Source organism: Gymnodraco acuticeps, unplaced genomic scaffold, assembly GCF_902827175.1.
Source record: "Gymnodraco acuticeps unplaced genomic scaffold, fGymAcu1.1, whole genome shotgun sequence".
NCBI lineage: Eukaryota > Metazoa > Chordata > Actinopteri > Perciformes > Bathydraconidae > Gymnodraco > Gymnodraco acuticeps.
The window spans coordinates 250,061-273,069 of NW_022991985.1; the positions used below are offsets into that span (position 1 = coordinate 250,061).

Here is a 23,009-nt window from a genome sequence, read left to right on the forward strand (position 1 = left end):
AGCAGTATGTGAAGTTGGGAAATGACTGTTCTTCATGTTTGGACATTGCTTGTGGTGTCCCCCAGGGGTCAGCGTTGGGTCCTAAATTGTTTATACTGTCCAGCAATGACATCTGTAGAGTATCCAATGTACTGAGGCTAGTTTTGTTTGCTGATGATACAAATATATTCTGTTCTGGGGAGAATTTAGAACAGCTAGTGGAGAACATAGAAAATGAAATGCACAAATTAAAAACATGGTTTGACAAAAATAAACAAAGTGAATGCTGTTCGGTAAACATAGAACAAATACACAAATGCAAATAAAAATAGATGGGGTTGAAATTGAAAGAGTCCATGAAATTAAATGTCTTGGGGTAATAATAGATGACACAATAAGTTGGAAATTACACATAAAACATATACAATCAAAGCTGTCTAGAAGCATTTCCATACTAAACAAAGTAAAACAAGTTCTAGATCAGAAATCACTTTGCATTCTCTACTGTTCACTAGTCTTACCATATCTGATTTACTGTGCTGAAATCTGGGGCAATAACTACAAAAGTTCCATACATGCAGTATCTATTCTAAAAAAAAAAAGCCATACGAATCATTCACAATGTCAAATACCTTGATCACACTAACAAATTATTCCTGCAGCCAAAATTGGTAAAATGTACAGACCTGGTAGAATTCCAAACGGCACAAATCATGTTTAAGGCAAATAATAACGTTTTACCAGGAAACATCCAAAAAGGATTCACTCAATGAGTGGGGGGGTATAGTTCAAGGAGATGATTTCAATTCGAAATTCATAGGGTCCGTACAACCAAATAAACCCCACAGATCCTCAACTCCGGTGTGTCTCACTCATTAACAACGCAACACAGAGCAACAAGAACGTTGTCTGCTACAGTAGCCATGAACTCGCATGTATTTTGTTATTTGAAGGGGGGTGGATGCGTGGGCCACCCGAATAGGTTAAGGGGCCTTTGGCTTTTCTTGCCGGAGGGGTGCGGTGCCCCCACAAATAGAATCAAATTCTGTGGGAAACACTGTAGACTCATAGTGCTTATTAAGGTGATGGCTCCAAAAGTGCTGTGGAATCACTGCATGCAACACTTATTGCCAAAGAAAATGAGAACTGAATTCTATTTTCAGGCGTTATGGACTTGACTGTCAGTTTTGACGAGAAGAGTGCTTTGCAAACACAACTATTTTCTTCCTTCTGTGATTCTGTTGGAGCAGAACACAATGGTCCACTTAACCATTCTGAGAGTTGATTTTTCTACCTCAGCTACTGCCAATATGGCTCTTTGCATGAAAAGCTCCATCCGCCCTACAATGCCGCATCTATGTGCCCCTCCCCAGGAGACAGACGTCTCAATAAAGGTAAACTTCCACAAATAGGTAAGATGGGGATTCACAGTGCCTTCAATATGTATGTTTAACATGTAACCATGGCGTATAGCAGTGACCACCAACTGGCGGCCCGCGGGCCACATCAGGCCCGCCAGACATTCTCATCCGGCCCACACGACGGGGGTGACTGTGGCGTTGGCGGAGTGGTTACTGCGTTCACCTCCCACCCATTTTTTTGTTTTACAACGTCTCGTGAGTAAGGTGCAGTACCGGAGTCCAACAGAGAGGCAGCAGCTGCGGGTCAGTAGACTGCGTACTGCGAAACCTTCCCTGCCTTGAAGAAGAATTGATCCTTCGTTGTGAAGAGTCTGGTTTGTGCGCTCCGCACCACAGCAGTAGCCACGCTGCGACAGAGTCCAACAGAGAGGCTGGAGCTGCGGGACAGTAGCCTAGAAGCAGGGTTGGGTTGTAACGGAATACATGTAACGGCGTTACGTAATCAGAATACAAAAATCAAGTAGGCTAACTGTATTCAGCTGGCGTTTGTTTGAAAAACGAGTAATCTGATTACAGTTACTTTCGTAAACCTGAAGTGAATACATTTTGGAATACTTTTTGGAATTATTGGTGGAAAAGTTTCCTCACAAAATGTAATATTCATTACCGGCAGAACTGTGTGCACACTGCACAGCGCTGCAGCATTTCTGTGAGCGAGAGAGAGATGCAGCGTGTCTGTGAGGCCCCGCCCCCGCACGCAGATGAGAGAGAGATCTCTTTTAAAATATATTGAAAGTTAGAAACGGAGATGGTTAGATAATATGTGCAAGATAACGTTTATGTAGCATTTATTTATTGTCGAAATGATGACATTTCATAACGGGATTAAATCAGTGAATGGCCTGCTGCTGCTGAATGCCTGGGGCAAGTGACTGGAAAAAGTTTTAAAAGTTATAACATCGTTTCAGATAATAAATAATAATGATAATTCATTCTATTTAGGGGCGCCTTTCAAAGCACCCAAGGACACCTTACAATTCATAACATATTCTAAGGAAAGGTTTTAAGACAGTACAAAGAATGCAGTCCGGGTGATGTTTTTTATGTGGGGTGCAGATGAGAGAGCTGTCCAGAATGACACCAAGATGTTGTGTTTGAGTTCTTGATAAGCCATTAAAACAGTAAAATACGTGTCTCCTGTTCACCAAAACATACCCATCTGTTATGGAAAAAGAAAGTATTCCAAAAGTATTCTAAAAGTAATCTGAATACGTTACATTTTTAAGACACGTAACTGTAACTGTATTCTGATTACTTTCAGAGCATGTATTCAGTATTCAGTAACTGATTACATTTACAAAGTAACCCTGCCTAGAAGTGATCCTTCGTTAGCGTGAAGAGTCTGCTAAGCTTTATGCGGTCCGCAGTACCTGAGCGTGCTCCACTAGCACCCCTCCATTCTGGGCTATATAAAAATCGCTGGCCCTAGTGTCTATTGGATACATTTTGGCCCTTGGACAAATGTAGTTGGTGATCCCTGGTTGTGTGGAGACATGTTACCATCACAGGAGCATGTCAATTTACCACTGGCTTTAGAAAAGGAGGAAGTGGAAGAACCTGTCTCTCTCCACGGACGGACATGAGTTCAATAGATCAGTGTTTATACGACCTCTTTTGAGCCGCGTTACATTTTTTACATTAAATAAATCCTGCATCACACGAACAACTAAAACAGTTACAAAATGACACATTTCTGTTTTACCTACAGCAACCCACTGCTATGGAGGAGTATTTAATGACTTAGCCAGCCACTGCATTGCAGGCACAGACTTTCAGCAACTTAATAATATGATTTTTGAACGATAAAGTAAAATTGGACAATTTCCAACGGCACAAGTGACGATCTCTCACGACGCACTGGTTGAAAATCACTGCAATAGAGGTTGTTTGAACAGAATATTCAACTTCATAAATTACAACATCAAAAATGTGCTAATGCAAACATATATGTAAAGGTACATTGAGAAGCATGTCAATGCAAAACTACTCACTAACTATAACATATCAGTCATACAAGGAATAGCAACAACAACAGCTGAAATAATTTGACCGATTATGATAACAACAATGAAAACAACTATAAGAATGATGATTCATAAAACAGTAGTATCATAGAACGTCAAGTCAATGATCCAGAAGGAACTATTAAACGTGTCAACCTGCAAGATGAGAGAGAAGAACTCTGGGAATGATAACCTGGATGTCGAGTGGGAATGATAACCTGGATGTCGAGTGGGAATGATAACCTGGATGTCGAGTGGGAATGATAACCTGGATGTCGAGTGGGAATGATAACCTGGATGTCGAGTGGGAATGATAACCTGGATGTCGAGTAAGTAACAAGTAACAGACACAAATGCCTAGAAAGGGAGATGTAAGCCTAAATCAGCATCAGTCAAGGCTGGTCCAAGAAAACCTGAGTCAGCCCTAACTTTTATCTTATTAATCATTATCAAAGAGGACATCTTTAAACCTAACCTTAAGTTTGGAGAGGGTGTCTTCCTGTCACACCCAAACTGGAGAAAATGTTGATACCTGAAGGCTGTGGCACCAAATTCCACTTGTGGTAACCCTATGGACCACAAACAAGCGTATTCTGAGTGCTTTTTAAAATAAGATGGTGCCTGACCATTAAGGGCTTTTTGTGTGAGGTGAAATATTTGTAATTCCTTTCTTTATTTATCCAGGTGCTAGTGCAGAGCAGCTTAAACAGGGGGGAAATGACTTAGCCTCCTAGTTCTGTCAGTCCATGTACTGCAGCATGTTGGATCAACTAGAGAGTCTCAAGGGAATTATTGGGACATCCTGAATTACAATAATCCAGCCCAGATGTCACAAATGTATCAATTTGAGACAGGGAGTGCTTTTCCTTCCTTCCTTGTTGATGATGCTTTGGTACTATGGTCTATCATTCCATAATGTCTTTCTTTTGGTCAGTAACCTGAGCTCAACTTAAGCACAAATGTCACTTTCGGTATCAGTTTTCCCATGATGCAAATGTTATCATACTGTATGTCCGTGTCCCTTAAGGTAGCACGTGGCCCAACATGTACAACCACAAAGACGTTTGGTATCTACAAATATGTGAAGGACGTCAAACCCAACAATTTGATGCCCAATGTGGTAGGAACAGAACTGTGTGCATTTGCTGCACCTTTGCCTCTTGCCAAAAGGATCCATTGCAGAAAGTAGAAGGTTTATTCCCTATATTCTGTATTTGTGATATAAAATTGGGTTTTGTTTGCAGGGTTTTTATGCTGTGTGCTGAGAACTATTAGTCAGAGGTTGGGAAACTTCAACAGGCAGATATTTCAATGATATGATAAATCTGGAAACATACCTCTCGAAGACAACGTCATTAACGTCAACGATAGAAAGAGTGTGCCGTCTACTTTGTTCTCTTACTGCTGCCTTTGATTTGTAAACAAGTGAAATAATGAGAGGTGAAGTTAACGTGACATTTATTTGTCTTGATCTAAGCTACTCAAACAATGCTGCTTTCAGATGCAGACAGGACTTGTTCGGGAAGATAACATTGGCAAGGCCGGTAGAGGAAGCATTCACAGAAAGATGAAATGTTCTGACAATCTACAAGTTTCAGAAAAGTCTATTATTGTCCTTTCAAATTGAAAATATTCTTTAAAGCTGTTAAGAGCAGCAGAGGTATCTTGTCCACAGTATACTAGTTGCCAGCAGTGTGAACACGGAAATGTAGAGTTTTATGTTAGAAATGTATAGTACAGCTCCCCAGCACATACAGTAGAACCTGCCGGATGCCAACGTGCATATGTTCGGCATATATAAAAGCATTACTCAGGGTCAAATAAAGCATTGCTGAAGGTCAGTATAGGAGACTCTCTAAGAGATTTCCGGCATTTCATTTCCCTGTACACCTACATGTATTTGCCTTATTATGACATCCCTTCTGACAAAAGGAATTAAGTGTGCCCAATCAAACTGGCCATGATTGCCAGATATAAATGTATTGCTTTCTTATGGAGGAGTGCAGAGCCCCCCCATATACATGTGTCTTAAAGAGATGTCCTCCTGCTTGATTTTGGAAAGAAATAAGTTTAATCTCAAAAGAAAACCACATCTCTTTGTCAAATGCAGGTCTGGAGCTACATAGAAAACATCCCACAACCTGCTGTGGGTTGAATATGTGTTATGTTTGATATATACAATACAAATTCATTTCCATAATTATGTGTAATTGAATCCCTCTTTTTTTCTTCCTGACAACATTGCTTACTGCTGTTTGGAGGTAGGGGTGGGTCATACGGCATTTTTGTTTTTTATATTTATTTCAAAACTATCTTTTTTTTTTATCACGTTGAATTCATTCATTCATGTGAGTTTAGATACAGTATGTGATATGACAGTTATGCTCCCAGTTGGCTCATGTTATTTATGTGAATGCATAAAATCAATGTGTAAACAACACCACTGAAGTGCAGCAACAGTTGAAGCTCCAGAAAAAACTTGTATTTACATGCCCTGTGACAGGGAATGTATTTATTTGGCCCTTAGCTCTTATTGACTTTACTTCTCCTCTCTCTCCTCCCTTCCCAAGCACAGGCACATGGCCCTGGGGGGGCTGCTTCACTCGGTATAATGCAGATGTATGCTGACCACATGGTCATCTACACTCAGGGGAAAATTGCTGGTTGCCACTCAGCTCTCAGTAATGCTGTAAAAAGTTGTCTCAATGGCTAAGTGATTTTGTGTCTTACTTTTCACACGAAAACAAACTGTGACTATGTATTTTACTAATAACAAAAACAAACCGTGTATCCACAGCTTAAACAAACAAAACGAGGTATAATATCTAGGTATGATCTTGGATACCAATTTGACTTTCCAAAAACATTGGTTGAAAACTGAAATATAACATTTAAATCTAAACATACTGTATTAGGAACTCATGAACAGAACCATCAAAAACATTTGTTTTAATTGTTATACCTGCACAGGGACTGCAGATGGAAATGAGCTTTTAGCTATAATCTTGATTATAGCATTTCTCCTCTTTGAGATTAATGTATTTTTATGCATGGTCATGTTCAATACAGATATAATAACAACAATAATACTGAGTCTTAGCATATGTCACCTGATAACGGCTGTAACGTCCAATAAATCAGTATCGGACATCAGTTAAAATCGCCTGTGTACTTGTGTTTCCAGTTATTTGCTCCAATAATTTAATCACAACTTGAAGCCCTGGCTTTGTAGATATGTTAATGACAGATTGCATGGTGAGCCACAGAGATGCCCCCTTCAGATGAGGAACACACAAACTTTATCTCTATAGATGACTGTTTTCCTCCTGCACTGGGGCTGGGATGACCCCCCATCATAGAAGTATGACACAGCAGAATGTTTTTGACATGATGAAAGCTGTTCACGGTTTCAGATGAGGACCTAATTATATCCCAGCAGTATCCACTCCAATCTGCTCCATATACGTATCTGCTGGGGAATCAGGAGTACAGAGAGCGTGCTCTGGGCTTTACTTCACATTTATCTCTGCATAACTCTACTCAGTTTGCCAGCTCACTGTTCTGTGTCTAACACTGGAGCAACGAGCAGGCTTCACCTTGAGGACAATACAACTGCTGCTACTCACACATCTCAAGGCAACGCTGTCTTAGAAAGATCTTAATCAATGCTTTATTATGCTTCTACCTGTTTTGAACAATTGAAAATGGAATAAATGTTAAATATATTTGATAAGATGAAAAACCTTTACTATCTACCATCTTAGAACTCTGTACTAGAGTGCATTGTGGTGGATGCAGTCTTTGGTATAATTCCTTAGATAAAATTGAACCTTTTCCAATTTCAGGATTTCTGCTTACAGCTTTATAAGAAATATGCATTCCTCCACCGATCAATGGAGTTCTTCAGCAGTGTGCCAAGCAACACACAGATGTCAGGCTCACTCAAATTAATGTAAATAGGTTAAATTGGGACAAATGGGAAACTTCTGGTTGATTAGTACGTGTGTTTATTATTGGGCTTGAAAAAAACAAATAAAGAAGGTTTTATAATGAATGACATCATCAAGGCATGTCCATTGATATGTTATTGAAATAAACATTTGAGAAAATTAAGACTGCATAATCGCAGAGCGATGTCTGTAGTGATATTATTGTCGAAGCACGCCCATGACTTGCACAGATGGCATGTGTAAAGCCCCTTAGACCAACTGCAAATGTGTAATTTCGCCTTTGAATATAATATTCTGGAATGTGCTCTGTCCTCAGACAAGGCAAGGCAAGGTTTATTTATACATCACCTTTCAACCGTTCCTTTTTGAAGGCAATTCAAAGTGCTTCGCAAAAATGACAGTCATTACGAGCATTAAGAAATAGTGCAGCGGACATTGTGAAATTGCATTTAAACAATCATTAAAGAGCTAAGATAATTAAATAAACATAAAATGAAATATGAAATACATGAATAATAGTTACAGTAGAGTGATAGATATGAATAGTTTAATCAAAAGCAGCGGCAAAAAGAAAAGTATTCAGTCTGGATTTAAAAGTAGTGAGAGTTGCAGCGGACCTGCAGGATGTTTGGAGCAGAGTAACTGACCGCTGCTCAGAGCGACGGCCCCCCGCTGAGCGCTTGTGGCCTGGTGCCGACCAGTCTAGTCTGTCACAAGTTAGACACTTCTATTATTGTTTGTTTGGTGGCTCATCTAAACTCTCCTGTCATTTCAGATCCCGCCTTCCTCCAGGCCCTTGTAATCAGCTCACTTCCCTCACCTGGTCTCCCCAGCCATTCCCCTCACCTGTTACTCATTCCCTCATCACTCCACAGTATTTATACCACCTCACTATCACTGGTCCTTTGCCAGATTGTCTTGTCGTTTCCACCAAGCTCTCCAGTGAGTGTTGTGCTCTAGCCTAGATTTTTGTCCTGCCCGGTTTTTGACCCCTGCCTGCCTGTTTACGGATCTCGAGTTCCTGCCTGCTCCCTGTCTAGTTTTGGTTGCCTGTCTGATGGATTTCCTGGTTTTGACCCTGCCTGTCCCTGACCTGAATAAACTGAACATTGCTAAAAACTGGTTGTATCTGAGTCGTGCTATTGGGTTCTGATCTGTACCTGTGATCGTGACATAGTCAGACTATTTTCAAAACTCTTTAAATTGTGCTTAAAGCTAAATATAATAACGGGACAGTTTGACCAGAGAGATTTACATTTTACGGACTTTACCGGCTAACAGAAATACTGATCAGTGATTCCCACAGCATGTTTATACTTTGGGGGGCCCCCAAAGTATAATGGCTCCCCCCAAAGTATAATTTGTGTGTTTTTTTGTTTTGTTTTTACTCAGTGAGCACTCATTAGAATTTGCATTGGTGGCAATGAGTGCTCAGTGAGTAAAAAAAACTTAAAAAACCATAAATTATACTTTGGGGGGAGCCACTTATAAATTATACTTTGGGGGGAGCCATTATACTGGTAAACAGCCTCTATGGGCGCGAGTCCAGACCCACTTTTGGAATCAAATGATGACGTCAGTGGGATTATCTCCTTTATCAACTCCTAAGCATCCCCGGGACAACATCACTAGCCCCGCCCCTAAAAAGGTGTGAACTTGAGCCAATCAAGGACTACTACTACTACTACTAGGTCGTCCTTAGACGAGTTTGCCAACGGGTTCGCCAATCCTCATGGGCCTCCATACACCCGGCCAGCTCTGTGGAGCTTTCCACCCCCACATCCTTCCTCAGCACCTCCACGTATGTTGGCGTGGGGCGCCCTCTTGGTCGGTGCCCGTGTGTTGGCTCCCACTTGGTAAGATGTGTGTGTGAAAGAAGACCACAAAAAACAGCAGTGACTGCTCTCAGCTGTTTAACACTTAAAGACCTAGACACCATCACCAGTTGTAGGTTGTCTGAAGTGCAGTGTTACTATGAAAATTCACTAGAATGCAGGAATTGAGAAAAAAAATCTCAAAATGTTTCACAGGGGGGGGGGGGGCACGCACCCCCCAACCCCCGCCCCGAGTCGTTCCCCCAAAGTATATTTAATTTCTGCGGGAATCGCTGCTGATTATAACCACATATGTTTCTCCAATCTGCAACTACTAACTCACTTACCCACTTTTGTTACAGTGTGACCCAGCAACATTTTTCTAAATTGATAACACTACTATGACAATATCAGTAGCTACAGACAAGTTTGGTTTGGATTCCTGAAATAAGGTCTGCGGTTTACACAAGCTTAAGATTTTTTGCACATTTTGTTTTAGGACTTAAAATACGTCAGCAAATAATCTTGAAGTGTTTCTCCTCACCCCTTATGCTTCTATGTGTCATAAAAATGGCGGTTGCTAACAAGTGACTAAATTAGACTATTAAAAGGTCAATCTTAACATTAGCTGCCTAATTAGCGGTGGGAATGCAAAGCTATGCGACTCATGTTGGTTTCATCTACTCTTTAAATATCTGAAAATGGTGAAAAAACATGTAAGTATCATAAACATGTGATTGCCAAATAATGTTTTTGGAGCAATATTCTGAAATCTCATGTAAAAACCCCATTGCTTTCTGTTGAGAGTCCTTGCAATGCTGACTTTCGGGTCGGCCTACATACATCATCACTGCACCACTCTATTAGTGACTAATGGCGCAGTAATGCTGAATTAAGGTGGTCACAGCTGTATGTCTATAAAGTATCTTACACCGTCTTTAACATGGTGCAGCAAATCACAATCAAGCACTGGAACTAAACATATTCTATCCTTTGCTTTCAGATCAGTACCTGACTCTGGAGAAGAAAACGTTGACTTATTATATGTACCACTGCCGTTGCGATATAAAGGGGAATCAGAGGCTTAATTTATGAAACTGAAACTATGTCTATTATTAACATGTTAAAATGTTATCATCATGGGGTCACATCAATTATCGACATATCAGAAAAACTGCCTAAGAAAACCTTGTTAATACATTACATTTGAAGGGTCCTAATGTTCCTCAGCATAATGTATTGAAAGCCCCTTATTATGTACAGCAGAAGTCTGTTATTTTTATATCCAGTTGTTTCTAATAAAACAAATACCATAGTTGTATAGTCTTTAGTTGTTACACTGAAATATAACATAGTATGTGCTGTTCCGAAAAGGATTTTAGTTTTCACTTTGTATTAAAGTACATAATGACCAATATTAAATGTTAGTGAAGACCAAGAACAACTTCTCCAATAGCCTACTAAACACTTGTTGAAAGATGAACCATCCATTACTTAAATTGCTTGCTGAATACCAATATGTATTCTTCCCCTTAATAAACTTATTATTTCAGCCAATACTTTGGCACTCCATAACTTCAGCTTATTTTCAGCTAAAAGAAGCCATTCAAATATTAAACTATTCAGCCTGTTCAGGAATTGATGGGAAACCTTCAACTTTTTAAAAATATTTCATACTTTTTGAAATATTCAGCTTTTTAAACTCTTTTTTTAACATGGAAGTCAATGGGAAGAGCCTTCAAATCAGCCAATACTTTAGCACTCCATAACTTCAGCTTACTTTCAGCCACAGAAACCATTGAAATATTAAACTATTCAGCCTTTTAAGCAATTGATGAGAAACTTTCAACTTTTTCAAAATATTTCATACTTTTTGAAATATTCAGCTTTTTAAACTCTTTTTTTAACATTGAAATCAATGAGAGATGCCTTCAAATCCTGTTTTGCTACACCGTGCGCCAAATTCTACTCCTTCCACATAATTTCAGCCAGACACTTCATTCCAACTTTCAAATGATCACAATACCTTCAGCTATAAAACTTGTATAAAAGATTTGTGATATCTTTTAAACTTTTTGAGATATTGATATTATAGTTTGGAGCTTGGTAGAGAGGCCTTTTTCAGATTTTAACATTGGAGTGGATGGAGCAGCTCATTAACTCTAGAGTGCTTTGATCTCAAAACAGAGTGCAGGACAGCTCAAAATTCTCCCCCAAAAATGTTTTAAACTTGCCATAATTCCCAAACCCTACACTCCTCAGACATATGTTTTCATGAAAAACGTAGGAAAACCTCTCCTAGGTTGGAAAATAAAAATAAGAACAAATATTAAACAAAATGCCTCGAGGGCATGAAGAGAGAAAAAAATCCAGCTAGCTCCCAATTGATTCCCATGTTAAATTGTTCCGGATCTTTCTTCAGAGCAGAGAGAAGTACACTTTAGATAAACTGCTCCCATCTCCACATTTTACACACAAAACCCAAAAAAACAACATATTTCAGTTCATTGGGGTTCCCTGATGCTCACGGTCTGGTCATTTTTTTATAAGAGCCATAGTTTTTGAACAGGTGGCAAAATTGTCAGATATAATCCCCAATGCATTCTTATGGGACTCAGTGCTGAAGTTGGTTGTCATGGTGTTGCTGGGCAGATTGGAGCCAGACACACACACGTGAGTGACATCATGTAATCAGAGCAGACACCATGGAAACCTTTGATCTCTGGGTTTACACACACACAGGTGTTTGTAAACATTCAATCACTACTACTTACATTTAATATCTTTATTTAACTCCTTCAGCCTAATTTCAGCTGCAGGAACCATTCAAATATCAAACTATTCAGCCTTTTCAACAAATATGTTATACTTTTTAAAATATTCAGCTTTTTAAAGTTTTTTTTTTAACATGGAAGTTATTGCAATGCATTTGAGCTGTAACAATTAACACACACACACTCTCTCACACACACTCTCTCTCTCACACACACACACACACACACACACACACTCTCTCTCACACAGACACAGACACACACACACACACACACACACACACTCCCTCTCTCTCACACACACACATACACCGATGATGATGAATGATCAAGAGAAGAGAGAGAGGGCGATCAAGAGAAGAGAGAGAGGGCGATCAAGAGAGAGAGAAGAGAGAGAGGGCGATCAAGAGAAGAGAGAGAGGGCGATTAAGAGAAGAGAGAGAGTAATGTAACCTCCTAATGTAATGTATAACTCCTATGAAAATGTTCAAAAAGTGCTCAAACTTCACATGTGTGCTAACAGTCCAGCCATGAAGACATCTACGGGAAAGTTTTGAGATTTCTTCAAATGCCGTTGCCATGGCAACACAATGCTCACCATGAAACACGGTTTTCTCATAACTTCAGTGAAAATGCTCGAAATGGCCCAAAATTTCACAAGTTTGGTAACGATGCAGCCATCAACACATCTAAGCATATTATGGGATGTCATCTAATGCCGTTGGCATGGCGACAGATCATTCACCTTCAAGTTAGTTCAAAAGTTTGCAGTTCAAATATTCTTCTGCTTTCCCAAGCCTTTTTACATTATTTTCTCAACTTAATACACATTCATTCACTACTACTTACATCTGATATTTAACTCATTCAGCCTATTTTCAGCTGCAGAAACCATTCAAGTATTACATTATTCAGCTATTTCAGGACATCAAGGCTATACATGTTGTTGGTTATACCTTTTTTTAAACCTTTTCTTTTAAATATTAAGCTTTTTCTGCATTTTTTTAGCTAAAAGCAGCTACCATTCAGCTAATAACATATTCAGCTTTTTCTGCATTTTCAGCTAAATTCAGCCATAAATGTTCACAGTTTACAGCATTCGCACGCATTTTCTGCAGGAAATGCATTTTCTAGTTCTGATAGAGCTGCAACAAGGACAGAGTTTAGTTTTGTGACAATACAGAAGTCGTTATGGTTTATTGAGAGTCTGGTGGCTTACCCGTAGACGCAGGAGATGTCAATGACCACATCGATCATGTCACAACACAGCTCATATGTCTGCATGTCCACTGGACTGCTGTCTGTGGCAATGTAAATCTTACTGACCACATCGAACAGGAAGGCCTTCTCAATACCCGAGTTCTGAAAACAGAGGAAGAGAAAAAAAGAGCCAACCATTAGCCCCAGGAATCATCAGTTATAGGTTTTGATTAATGCTGTCAAAGAATGTTATTGAGTTATTAACAATATTAACCTGTGACAATCGTGATTGATGACAAGTATAATACTAGTATTTACTTTGTCGTTTGCCCTGTTCTGCCCTCTATGCTGGACTGTGTATCAAATGCCATCAATCTTTAGACACTTAGCAGAGAGCCGCTGTGATGACCCTCTGTATAATGTTGTCTATGTGCTGGTCTAGTAGTATAATTGCTGCAGCTAATATACTCCTCTCTCCCACTCCTGGCCTTCAACAATGTTGAGGGGCCTGTAGTTGTGTGTCAATATAATACTATTTATATCCAACACATTTATTAAAATACAGAATCAATCTACATATCTTTAGGAGACAGCATACAGTCCTTGTCATCAACATTTTAATAATCAAATAATTTAACCTATTTACTTACAAGCCATTTGATCAATCATGCACTGATGGGTGGGCCATGCTGCCTTTCCATGAAAGTATTTATGTGACCTAAAGCATTTAGCATTTACAGCTTAAGTGTCTAAAAAAACACTATCTAATGAAGATCCATGTTATTCGAACATACTGTTTGTACTTACGACATGCACTTATTTTACTGATCATTTGGTTTCATCATTGGACTTCATTTTCATTGGCACAGGGAGTTTGTGCTTAACGAAGACTCAATACTTATAATACAATAAATACTTATGGGCATTTTATGTTCTTTGAAAACAGATGTGGCATTTAGACCTGGTAACTCCCTAAACTGTACCTAAAGATGGATCTAGCTGTGACATCACCCATTGGTTTGCATTGGTATTGGGCAGCAGTAGCTTTGTTTGTAGGAACTTATCTTGGGAACCAGAGAGGGTCACCAGTTGTCCCTGAGTGGGCCGAGAATAGATTGCTGATTGGTACTTTGAGTGTTTCCAGTTCACTTCATGGACACAACTGAGATGCCCTCGAGCAAGGCACTGGGTCCTCACACTGCTCCCCTTGCACTCTTTTCCTGCACAATTTCACTTCTTTATTTCTTGAGTATATTTTATGTTGCGCTGTCGTCTGGGCCTTGGACTTTTCATTGCCAACAACTGCACTGTAGATATTGTGCATATGATATCTAAAGCCCTTGAATTTGAATTGAATAATACTAGACTGATCTAAATGCAGAGACTAAATCTCACTGTGTGTTATGTGCTGTGGACATGTGGGAACATTAAAAGAGGGTTTTTATTTGTATCCTCCATCTCCATTACAAATGAAATGGGTTAAAATAATTCCAAATGGAATGGAAATGGTCCAATGCCTTTATTTCATCAGAGCTGGCTCCATGATCGAATTATCCAGGTTAAACTGCTCGTGAGCTGATGATTTCCACATTTTAGAACACCTTTGATTTCCACGTTATCAGTGTGATTCCCTCTGGGATCTTTTTAAAGGTTTAGAGCATACAGCAGTGTGCAAATACTTAATCCTTTACAAACTCCTATAGATATTGCACTGTATTACAAAAGTGTTAGAAGTCTCATAAGCTGCATCTATTACAACATGTACTGTTGGGATTTGACAATTATGCTAAAAAACTGTGAAAAGATATATATTTTACTAATTTGATTTGAAAAAAACATAACCATTTAAAACCATTATTTTTGTTACCAATTGATGAAATGTGTTGACATAATTTTCTCTCCAAATCCTATGAATACTGTTAAAACCTTAAAATAAGTAAAAATTGAACACTTAAAACGATAGTTACGGCTGTAACTACGGTTCTATGAGTCCCGGATGACCGCCAGAGGCGGTGCTTTCAGCACTGGATATGTCCATCGCGCGCATGCGCAGCTCGAGTACCAATACCAACAAAGTCACCTGTGACCCACGTGACACCGGCTATATCAGCCGGTGTCATCAGAGGATCTGTTCCCAGAATCTTCTCGCGAGCACACAAGAATTCTGAGTGACAGGGAACTCTGGCGGTCATCCGGGACTCATAGAACCGTAGTTACAGCCGTAACTATCATTCTATTTCGTCCCTACTGACCGCCAGAGGCGGTGCTTTCAGCACTGGATGACTTATACCAACAATGTCATGAAGAATCCAAGCCCTTGCTCACCACTGGAAACAGCGGAGCTCGGCAAAAGGACCACGCCCAAATAATGGGGAGTGGCGACATTGACCTGATGACAACTGGAGAATGTGCCAGAAGACACCCAGGACGCCGCGGCGTAGATGGTCTCCAGGGGCACCACCCTCAGGGCAGCCCAAGATGTTGAGATGCTCCTTGTAGAGTGGCATCTCAGCCTGATGGCAGGGGGCGGCCACTGGCCCCGTAAGCCTGTGAGATGGTATCGACAACCCAGTGGGGCAGCCACTAGTTAGAGGGCATAACCTCCTTTAGTGCCGCAAGGGCAAAATCAAGAGTTGCTCCTACTACCGTATACAGGCAGTAGCCTTGATATACGCCCTTTGGGCACCCCCAGGGCAGCAACTTTGACGTGCCGTACTCCTGAATGTCAAAGCGTGCCAGCTGGGCAGGCTGATTGAAGTGGGTTTGTGGAAGGACCCCGGGCCGGAATGCCACATTTGCCCAAAGGGCAACGCCTGAGAGTCCCACCTCGGGCATGTATTGTTTATGGAGAGGACATGCAACTCCCCGACTCGCTTCCCTGAGGCTATGGCAAGCAGAAATGCTGCCTTCGTGGGCAGCCACCTAAGCCCCCCCTGGGCCAGGGTCTCGAAGGGAGGAGATGATAGGGCATCCGGCAGCAGGGGCAGGTCCCAAGCCGGAGCCCTCGGGGTGCTAGGGGGACGCTGCCGTAAAGCCCCTCTCATAAAGAGGGAGACCGACCTGTGGCACCCCGCCGTGGCGCCGTCAACCCGAACATGTCGGGCAGAAATCGCAGCCACATAAATTCAGAGTGGAGTGAGAACGTCCACCATCTAGAAGGGACTGTTGTCTAAGCAACAACGTACATGCTGTCCCCAAGGAACACACACATTCTTGCCCCCCAGTTGGGGTAGGAAGTGCGTGAGTGCAAGCTGCACAGCCCAAAGCTCTAGCACGTTGACCTGGCGCGCACTCTCCTGGGCAGACCGCTGACCCTGAACGGTCCTGCCCTGCCGCACTGTACCCCACCCTGAGAGACATGCACCTATGGTGATGGTCTCCTGGCGGGATGGGATGGCGGCCATGGGCACGCCCACTAGGAGATAGGCCCCTCCAGCGTGACAGAGAGTGGAGGCAATGCTGCGACACCCTGACTTCCCTGTGCCTGTGCCACTTGGCGTCCAAGTGAAGGCTGTTCAGCCACATCTGCATGGGGCGCAACGACAGCGGGCCTAAGGACCCAGCGGCCGAGGCAGCTGCCAGTCTGCCAAAGGGCCGGAGGAACTGAATATAAGGCACCATCTTGCCCGGCCCACGTGGAAGTAGGCATCCCTCAAGTCCACGATTGAAAACCACTCCACCTGTGCATATGCAGTGGTCAGCATATAGAATGGCAGCACCTTCGGGAATCTGTTGATTCCTCTGAGGTCCAAGATCGGGCGAAATCCGCCGACTTTCTTGCTCACGAGAAAGTACGCAGAGTAGAACCCCCTGGGCTAAGCAGAGGGTCTTACTGGCTTGATTGCGTCCTTGGACAGAAGGACAGACAACTCTTGGGCCGGAGCTGCGGTCCGTACCCCTGGGTTAAGGTGAAAACCACCCAAGGGACGGAAGTACAGACCGCCCAGTAACTGAGCTGCTGCTGGGAAAGCAGCCGACGACCGGGGGGGCACTGGGGCACGAGGCCGTCTGGAAGGCGGGCGAGTTGGGGCACGAAAGTCATTGGGTCGCGCCGCTAAGACCTCTGCAGACCACCCCTGTAATCCGGCGGCTGAGTGCGGCTGCTAGAGCGGCCCCTGGGCCTGCTGGGAGTGGGCACAGGTCTGCGAAGACCCGAGAGCTGCTGCCTGGTCTGCCTAGCTTGGGCGGCACGCTCCAGTGCCTCCAGGGCAGCTGCCCTAAACAGCTCCCCTGGCTCGACTGGTACGCTACGGAGGACTCTCCTACATGCCTCCGTTAGTGGTGACTGGGCCAGCGAAACCTGGCGACGAGTCTGTACCAGCGACAAGGCCTCCTCATACAGAGGTGCATCAACCGAAGGAGGTGCGTCAGCCGAAGGAGGTGCGCCAACCGAAGGAGGGGCGTCAACCGAAGGCCCCTACACCTGGCCCAGGCTGAAGGACCAAGAGGCGACTTCATCATGCCCCTATCGGCAGCTAGCCGATCCACTTCAGAGGACAGCTTTTCTAGTCCTTCTATTGGGGGGAGCACACATAGCCATCGCTCCCTCAAGTCGCCGGGAACGGCCGAATTGATCTGGAGGAGGATGTGACAAGGAGAGGTGTCTGTTGGCTGCTGCCAGACGTTCCACCTCAGTGATTCTAGCCACTCTGAGCGCCCGAGGCATGCAGCTACAGCTCATGCAGGCGTTTACCATGAGAACCTCCCTCAGATGCTCACATTTCTCAATGGCTCAAAAGAAGCCATACAGGCGCTACATGAATGAGCCACTCCGTAGGTAGCCAGATGCAGCGTAGCCGGGAGCGGGTGCGGTAACACAGCCTTCACCAGCTACCTGCTTAATGGAAAGAGTAGAGCGTTGCTGCTACTCGCCGAACAGAAAGAGGGATGTAATTACACCCACGTTTATCGGCAGAGGGAGCGGGAGCGAGAGCACTGCCTTCACCTGGCTGGATTAATAAACACGGCAGTTCAGCGTCTACCAGGAGCGGAGGCGAGAACACTGCCGGCTGAGTTAGAGACGAATGCCAGATGCAGCATAACCGGGAGCGGGTGCGGGAACACAACCTTCACCAGCTACCTGCTTAACTGAAAAACAGGGCAGTTCCGCGTCTACCAGGAGCGGGGGCGAGAACACTACCTTCACTGGTTGAGTTAGAGACGAATGCCAGATGCAGCGTAACCGGGTGCGGGAACACAGCCTTCACCAGCTACCTGCTTAACGGAAAGACAAGGCAGTTCAGCGCCTACCAGGAGTGGGGGCGAGAACACTGCCTTCACTGGCTGAGTTAGAGACGAATGCCAGATGCAGCGTAACCGGGAGCGGGTGCGGGAACACAGCCTTCACCAGCTACCTGCTTAACGGAGAAACAAGGCAGTTCTGCGTCTGCCAGGAGCGGGGGCGAGAACATTACCTTCACTGGTTGAGTTAGATACGAATGCCAGATGCAGCGTAACCGGGAGCGGGTGCGGGAACACAGCCTTCACCGGCTACCTGCTTAATGGAAAAACGAGGCAGTTTGGCGTCTACCAGGAGCGGGGGCGAGTACTGCCTTCACTGGTTGAGTTAGAGACGACTGCCAGACGCAGCATAACCGGGAGCGGGTGCGGGAACACAGCCTTCACCGACTACCTGCTTAATGGAAAAATGAGGCAGTTTGGCGTCTACCAGGAGCGGGGGCGAGAACTGCCTTCACTGGTTGAGTTAGAGACGAATGCCAGATGCAGCGTAACCGGGAGCGGGTGCGGGAACACAGCCTTCACCAGCTACCTGCTTAACGGAAAAACGAGGCAGTTCAGCGTCTACCAGGAGCGGGGGCGAGAACACTGCCTTCACTGGTTGAGTTAGAGACGAATGCCAGATGCAGCGTAACCGGGAGCGGGTGCGGGAACACAGCCTTCACCAGCTACCTGCTGAACGGGAAGAGTAGAGCGGTGCTACTACTCACCGAACAGAAAAAGGGGATGTAGCTACATCCGCATTACCGGTAGAGGGAGCGGGAGCGAGAGCACTGCCTTCACCTAGCTGGGTAAAATAAAGACGCTTAACAGTACACGCAAGACGTTAGCCGAGCAGCTGCTGCTAACGATCAAGCGATATCAAGTCAAATAACACACATGTTTAAGACCAGATAACTAGCTTCGAAAGAAGAGAACAGCACAGAGCTGTAGTTACAGCAGTAACCATGGCCAGTGCTCACACGGCATATAACCGTAGTTACAGTAGTAACTATGGCCAGTACTTACACGGCTTAGAACCGTAGTTACAGTCGTAACTATGGCCAGAACTTACACAGCATAGAGCCGTAGTTACAGTAGTAACTCTGGCCAGTACTTGCACGGCTTGGAACCGTAGTTACCGTAGTAACTATGGCTAGGACTTACGGCTTAAAACCGTAGTTACAGTAGTAACTATGGCCAGTACTAACACAGCATAGAGCCGTAGTTACGGTATTGACAATGGCCAGTACTTGCACGGCTTGGAACCGTAGTTACAGTAGTAACTATGGCTAGTACTTACGGCTTAAAACCGTAGTTACAGTAGTAACTATGGCCAGTACTTACACAGCATAGAGCCGTAGTTACGGTATTGACTATGGCCAGTACTTACACGGCTTGGAACCGTAATTACAGTAGTAATTATGGCCAGTACTTACGGCTTAGAACCTTAGTTACAGTAGTAACTGTGGCCGGTGCCTAAAAGTGTCAGTCAAACGGCTGCCCACTAGATAATATAATATTGGGAGGATGAAATCCTCCTTAATGGCCATACATGCAGAGCACACAGCACACAGTGAAGATTGTTCTCTGCATATCGTCCTAGCGCTAGGAGTCTAGTCCTAGGAGTCTAGTACTAGGAGTCTAGTACTAGGAGTCTAGTACTAGGAGCAGTAAATACAACGATATAGCGCTACTGCAACCATACCATGCGTTTACCGCTGAGTTAAATAATGAAGCTTAACAGTACATGCAAGGTGTTAGCCAAGCGGCTGCTGCTAACAATCAAGCAACCAAGTCAGAACAAAATGTTAAGACCAGATAATTAACTTCTAAGAAAGAGAACAGCCCGCATAGAACCGTAGGCCATGGTTACAGTAGTAACCGCACATGCGGAGCACACAGCACCCGCAGTGAAGATGTTCTCTGCATATCATCCTAGTGCTAGGAGTCTAGTACTAGGAGCAGTAATACAACGATCTAGCGCTACTGCAATCAAACCCTATGTACCGGGAGCGGGAGCACTGCCCTCACCGGCTGAGTTAATAGTTAAGCTTAACAGCAAGGTGTTAGCCAAGCGGCTGCTGCTAACAATCAAGCGACCAAGTCAGAACACAAATGTTAAGACCAGATAATAGCTTCTAAGAAATAGAAAGTACTTACCTTACTCTCTGCATCTAAACGAAAAACGGGTTAAATTGAATGAGGGACACAGCCAAAGCTGGGACTCAAATGCTAATGATAGCTCGGGCACAACGCCACAAGCAAAACTTTCAAAAGAGCATAAGGGCAACTTTATGGGAGAGGAAGCGGGAACACTGTCGTCACCAGAAAGTCTAAGCCAAACAAAAAATAAGACAGCAATCAGGACAACTTGGCTGGGAGAGGGTGCGGGGACACAGCCATCACCAGCAACAAGCTGACACCAACCTGTCTGTCGAGGCTCTGCACAGCCGGCCACAGCTCCTGGAGGACGCGTTAACGACCCGTAGCTCCGACTGTCAGTCACGAAGCTGCATGCGGCCAGCTGCTTGCAGAGAAATCCCTCAGATCAAACATTCAAACCTGAACGCTGTAGGCTACAAAAATGTAGCCGCGGTACCCTCGCGCAGCGAGAAGATGAAAGGAACAGATCCTCTGACGACACCGGCTGATATAGCCGGTGTCACGTGGGTCACAGGTGACTTTGTTGGTATTGGTACTCGAGCTGCGCATGCGCGCGATGGACATATCCAGTGCTGAAAGCACCGACTCTGGCGGTCAGTAGGGACGAAATAGAACTTAAAAAGTGTTTTGTCTGTTTGTCTGTGTGTCTGTCTTCCTGGCTGGGCGTGGCTACCTACATTCCGATTCCCGCCAACTCACCTCCTCAGCTGCTGCTCATCTCACTGATTGCCACTACTCACCTGCACCTGCTTAAAACCCTGGTTCCCATTCTCAGACTTCGCCAGTTCTTCGTTTATTCTTCAGTGGTAAACTATCATCCAGGCCTACAAGTGTTATTCCTAGCGACCTTTTTGATGCTCCTTGTGAAAGGAAATTATTTTTCGCTTGTTTTTTCTGTTCCAGATCCACATACTCCAGCCGCTCTGCCTGCCACGTCCAGCCTCCCCTCCCTGGTTAGCCCAGCTCTTCCCTCTACGAGCTCTTCGTCAACTCCTTGTCAGTGTTGTGGACAAAATAAAGCCTTTTTTGACACTTCACCACAGTCTCAGTTTAGTGCTTGCATAGCGGGTTCTCATCTCCAGTCACTTCTCGGGAATCCTAACACAATCAATAAACTGGACGAGCTTCAGATACTGATTAGTAAAAACAGAGACTTTTCTTCATCTTGTGTTTTGTGCTTCACTGAGACCTGGCTGTGTGGATCGATTCCGGACATGGCGCTGCAGCTGGGAGGCTTCCAGCTGTTCAGAGCGGATCGTGACACGAAGCTCTCTGGCAAATCAAAAGGTGGAGGAATATGTTTTTACACTAACAGTGGCTGGTGCAACGATGTAACAGTGATTCTGCAGCACTGTTCTCCCACTCTGGAAACTCTTATCATCAACAGCAAACCCTTCTATTCCCCCCGAAAGTTCTCCTCATTAATACTGGTCGGTGTTTACATTATCTTATCCGGACTGCCTAGTTATTGTTCTTGGTGACTTTAACAAAGGCAATCTCAGCCACGAACTCCCAAAATACAAACAGTTTATTAAATGCCCCACCAGAGAGGGAAATATTTTGGATCACTGTTACACCACCATCAAGGGAGCCTATCACACCGTCCCCCGCGCTGCATTGGGCCACTCTGACCACATACCATGGTCCACCTGATTCCTGCATACAGGCAGAAACTCAAACTGTGTAAACCTGTAGTGAGGACATTCAGGCAGTGGAGCAGTAAAGCTATGGAGGAACTTCAGGCGTGTTTGGTCTGTACTGACTGGGACATGTTTAGGACTGCTACTCAAAGTCTGGATGAATATACAGAGGCTGTGACGTCATACATCAGCTTCTGTGAGGACAGCTGTGTACCAACCACACCAGGGTGAGTTTCAACAACAACAAGCCCTGGTTCACACCTAAACTGAAACAGCTAAGATTGCAAAAGGAGGAGGCGTTTAGGAGTCGCGATAAGGCACGTTTTAGAGAGTTGAAGTATGTCTTTAACAAGGCGGTGAGAGATGCTAAACGACAATACTCTGAGAAACTCCAACACCAGCTCTCAGCAAACGACTCTGCTTCTGTCTGGCGTGGTCTTAAGGCCCGGACACACCGGGCCGATTTCGGCCGTCGATAGATGTCTGGCCGTCGATGAGCGTCCTGTCGCCCTACTCAGATTGGTGTGTCCAGCACCGTTGTGTCTTTTTGGCCGTGCCGACACCTTCCGCTCCCGGCAAAATAAATCACTCATGATTGGCTGTTCAGCTTAGCGAATCAGTGCATGAGAAGCGAAACGGAAGTGAAGAAGGCACACAAAGACGGCTATTATTTTTCATTTTCCAGTACCGCACTAAACATGTTTTCGATAAGTCGTTATGTGAAACAGTCTGTGATGGACGAGAGTGAAAATGGAATGCAGTCTGTCTTCCGGTTGCCTCTTGTGAATTAAGAATACACACTACCGCCGCTTGCTTGTAAGGAGAGTTATTGCCACTCACGCATG

At 43.9% G+C, this 23,009-nt stretch overlaps 1 protein-coding gene across 1 annotated transcript in view; it reads right to left on the bottom strand.

Moving 5' to 3' along the window:
* The window catches only part of rragd (ras-related GTP binding D), an 83,588-nt gene that overhangs the window by 26,607 nt on the left and 33,972 nt on the right, over positions 1-23,009 (bottom strand). Inside the window, exon 5 of the mRNA XM_034201080.1 lies at positions 13,161-13,303. Coding sequence (XP_034056971.1) covers positions 13,161-13,303 — 143 coding nt within the window. The remainder of the gene's footprint in view (positions 1-13,160; positions 13,304-23,009) is intronic.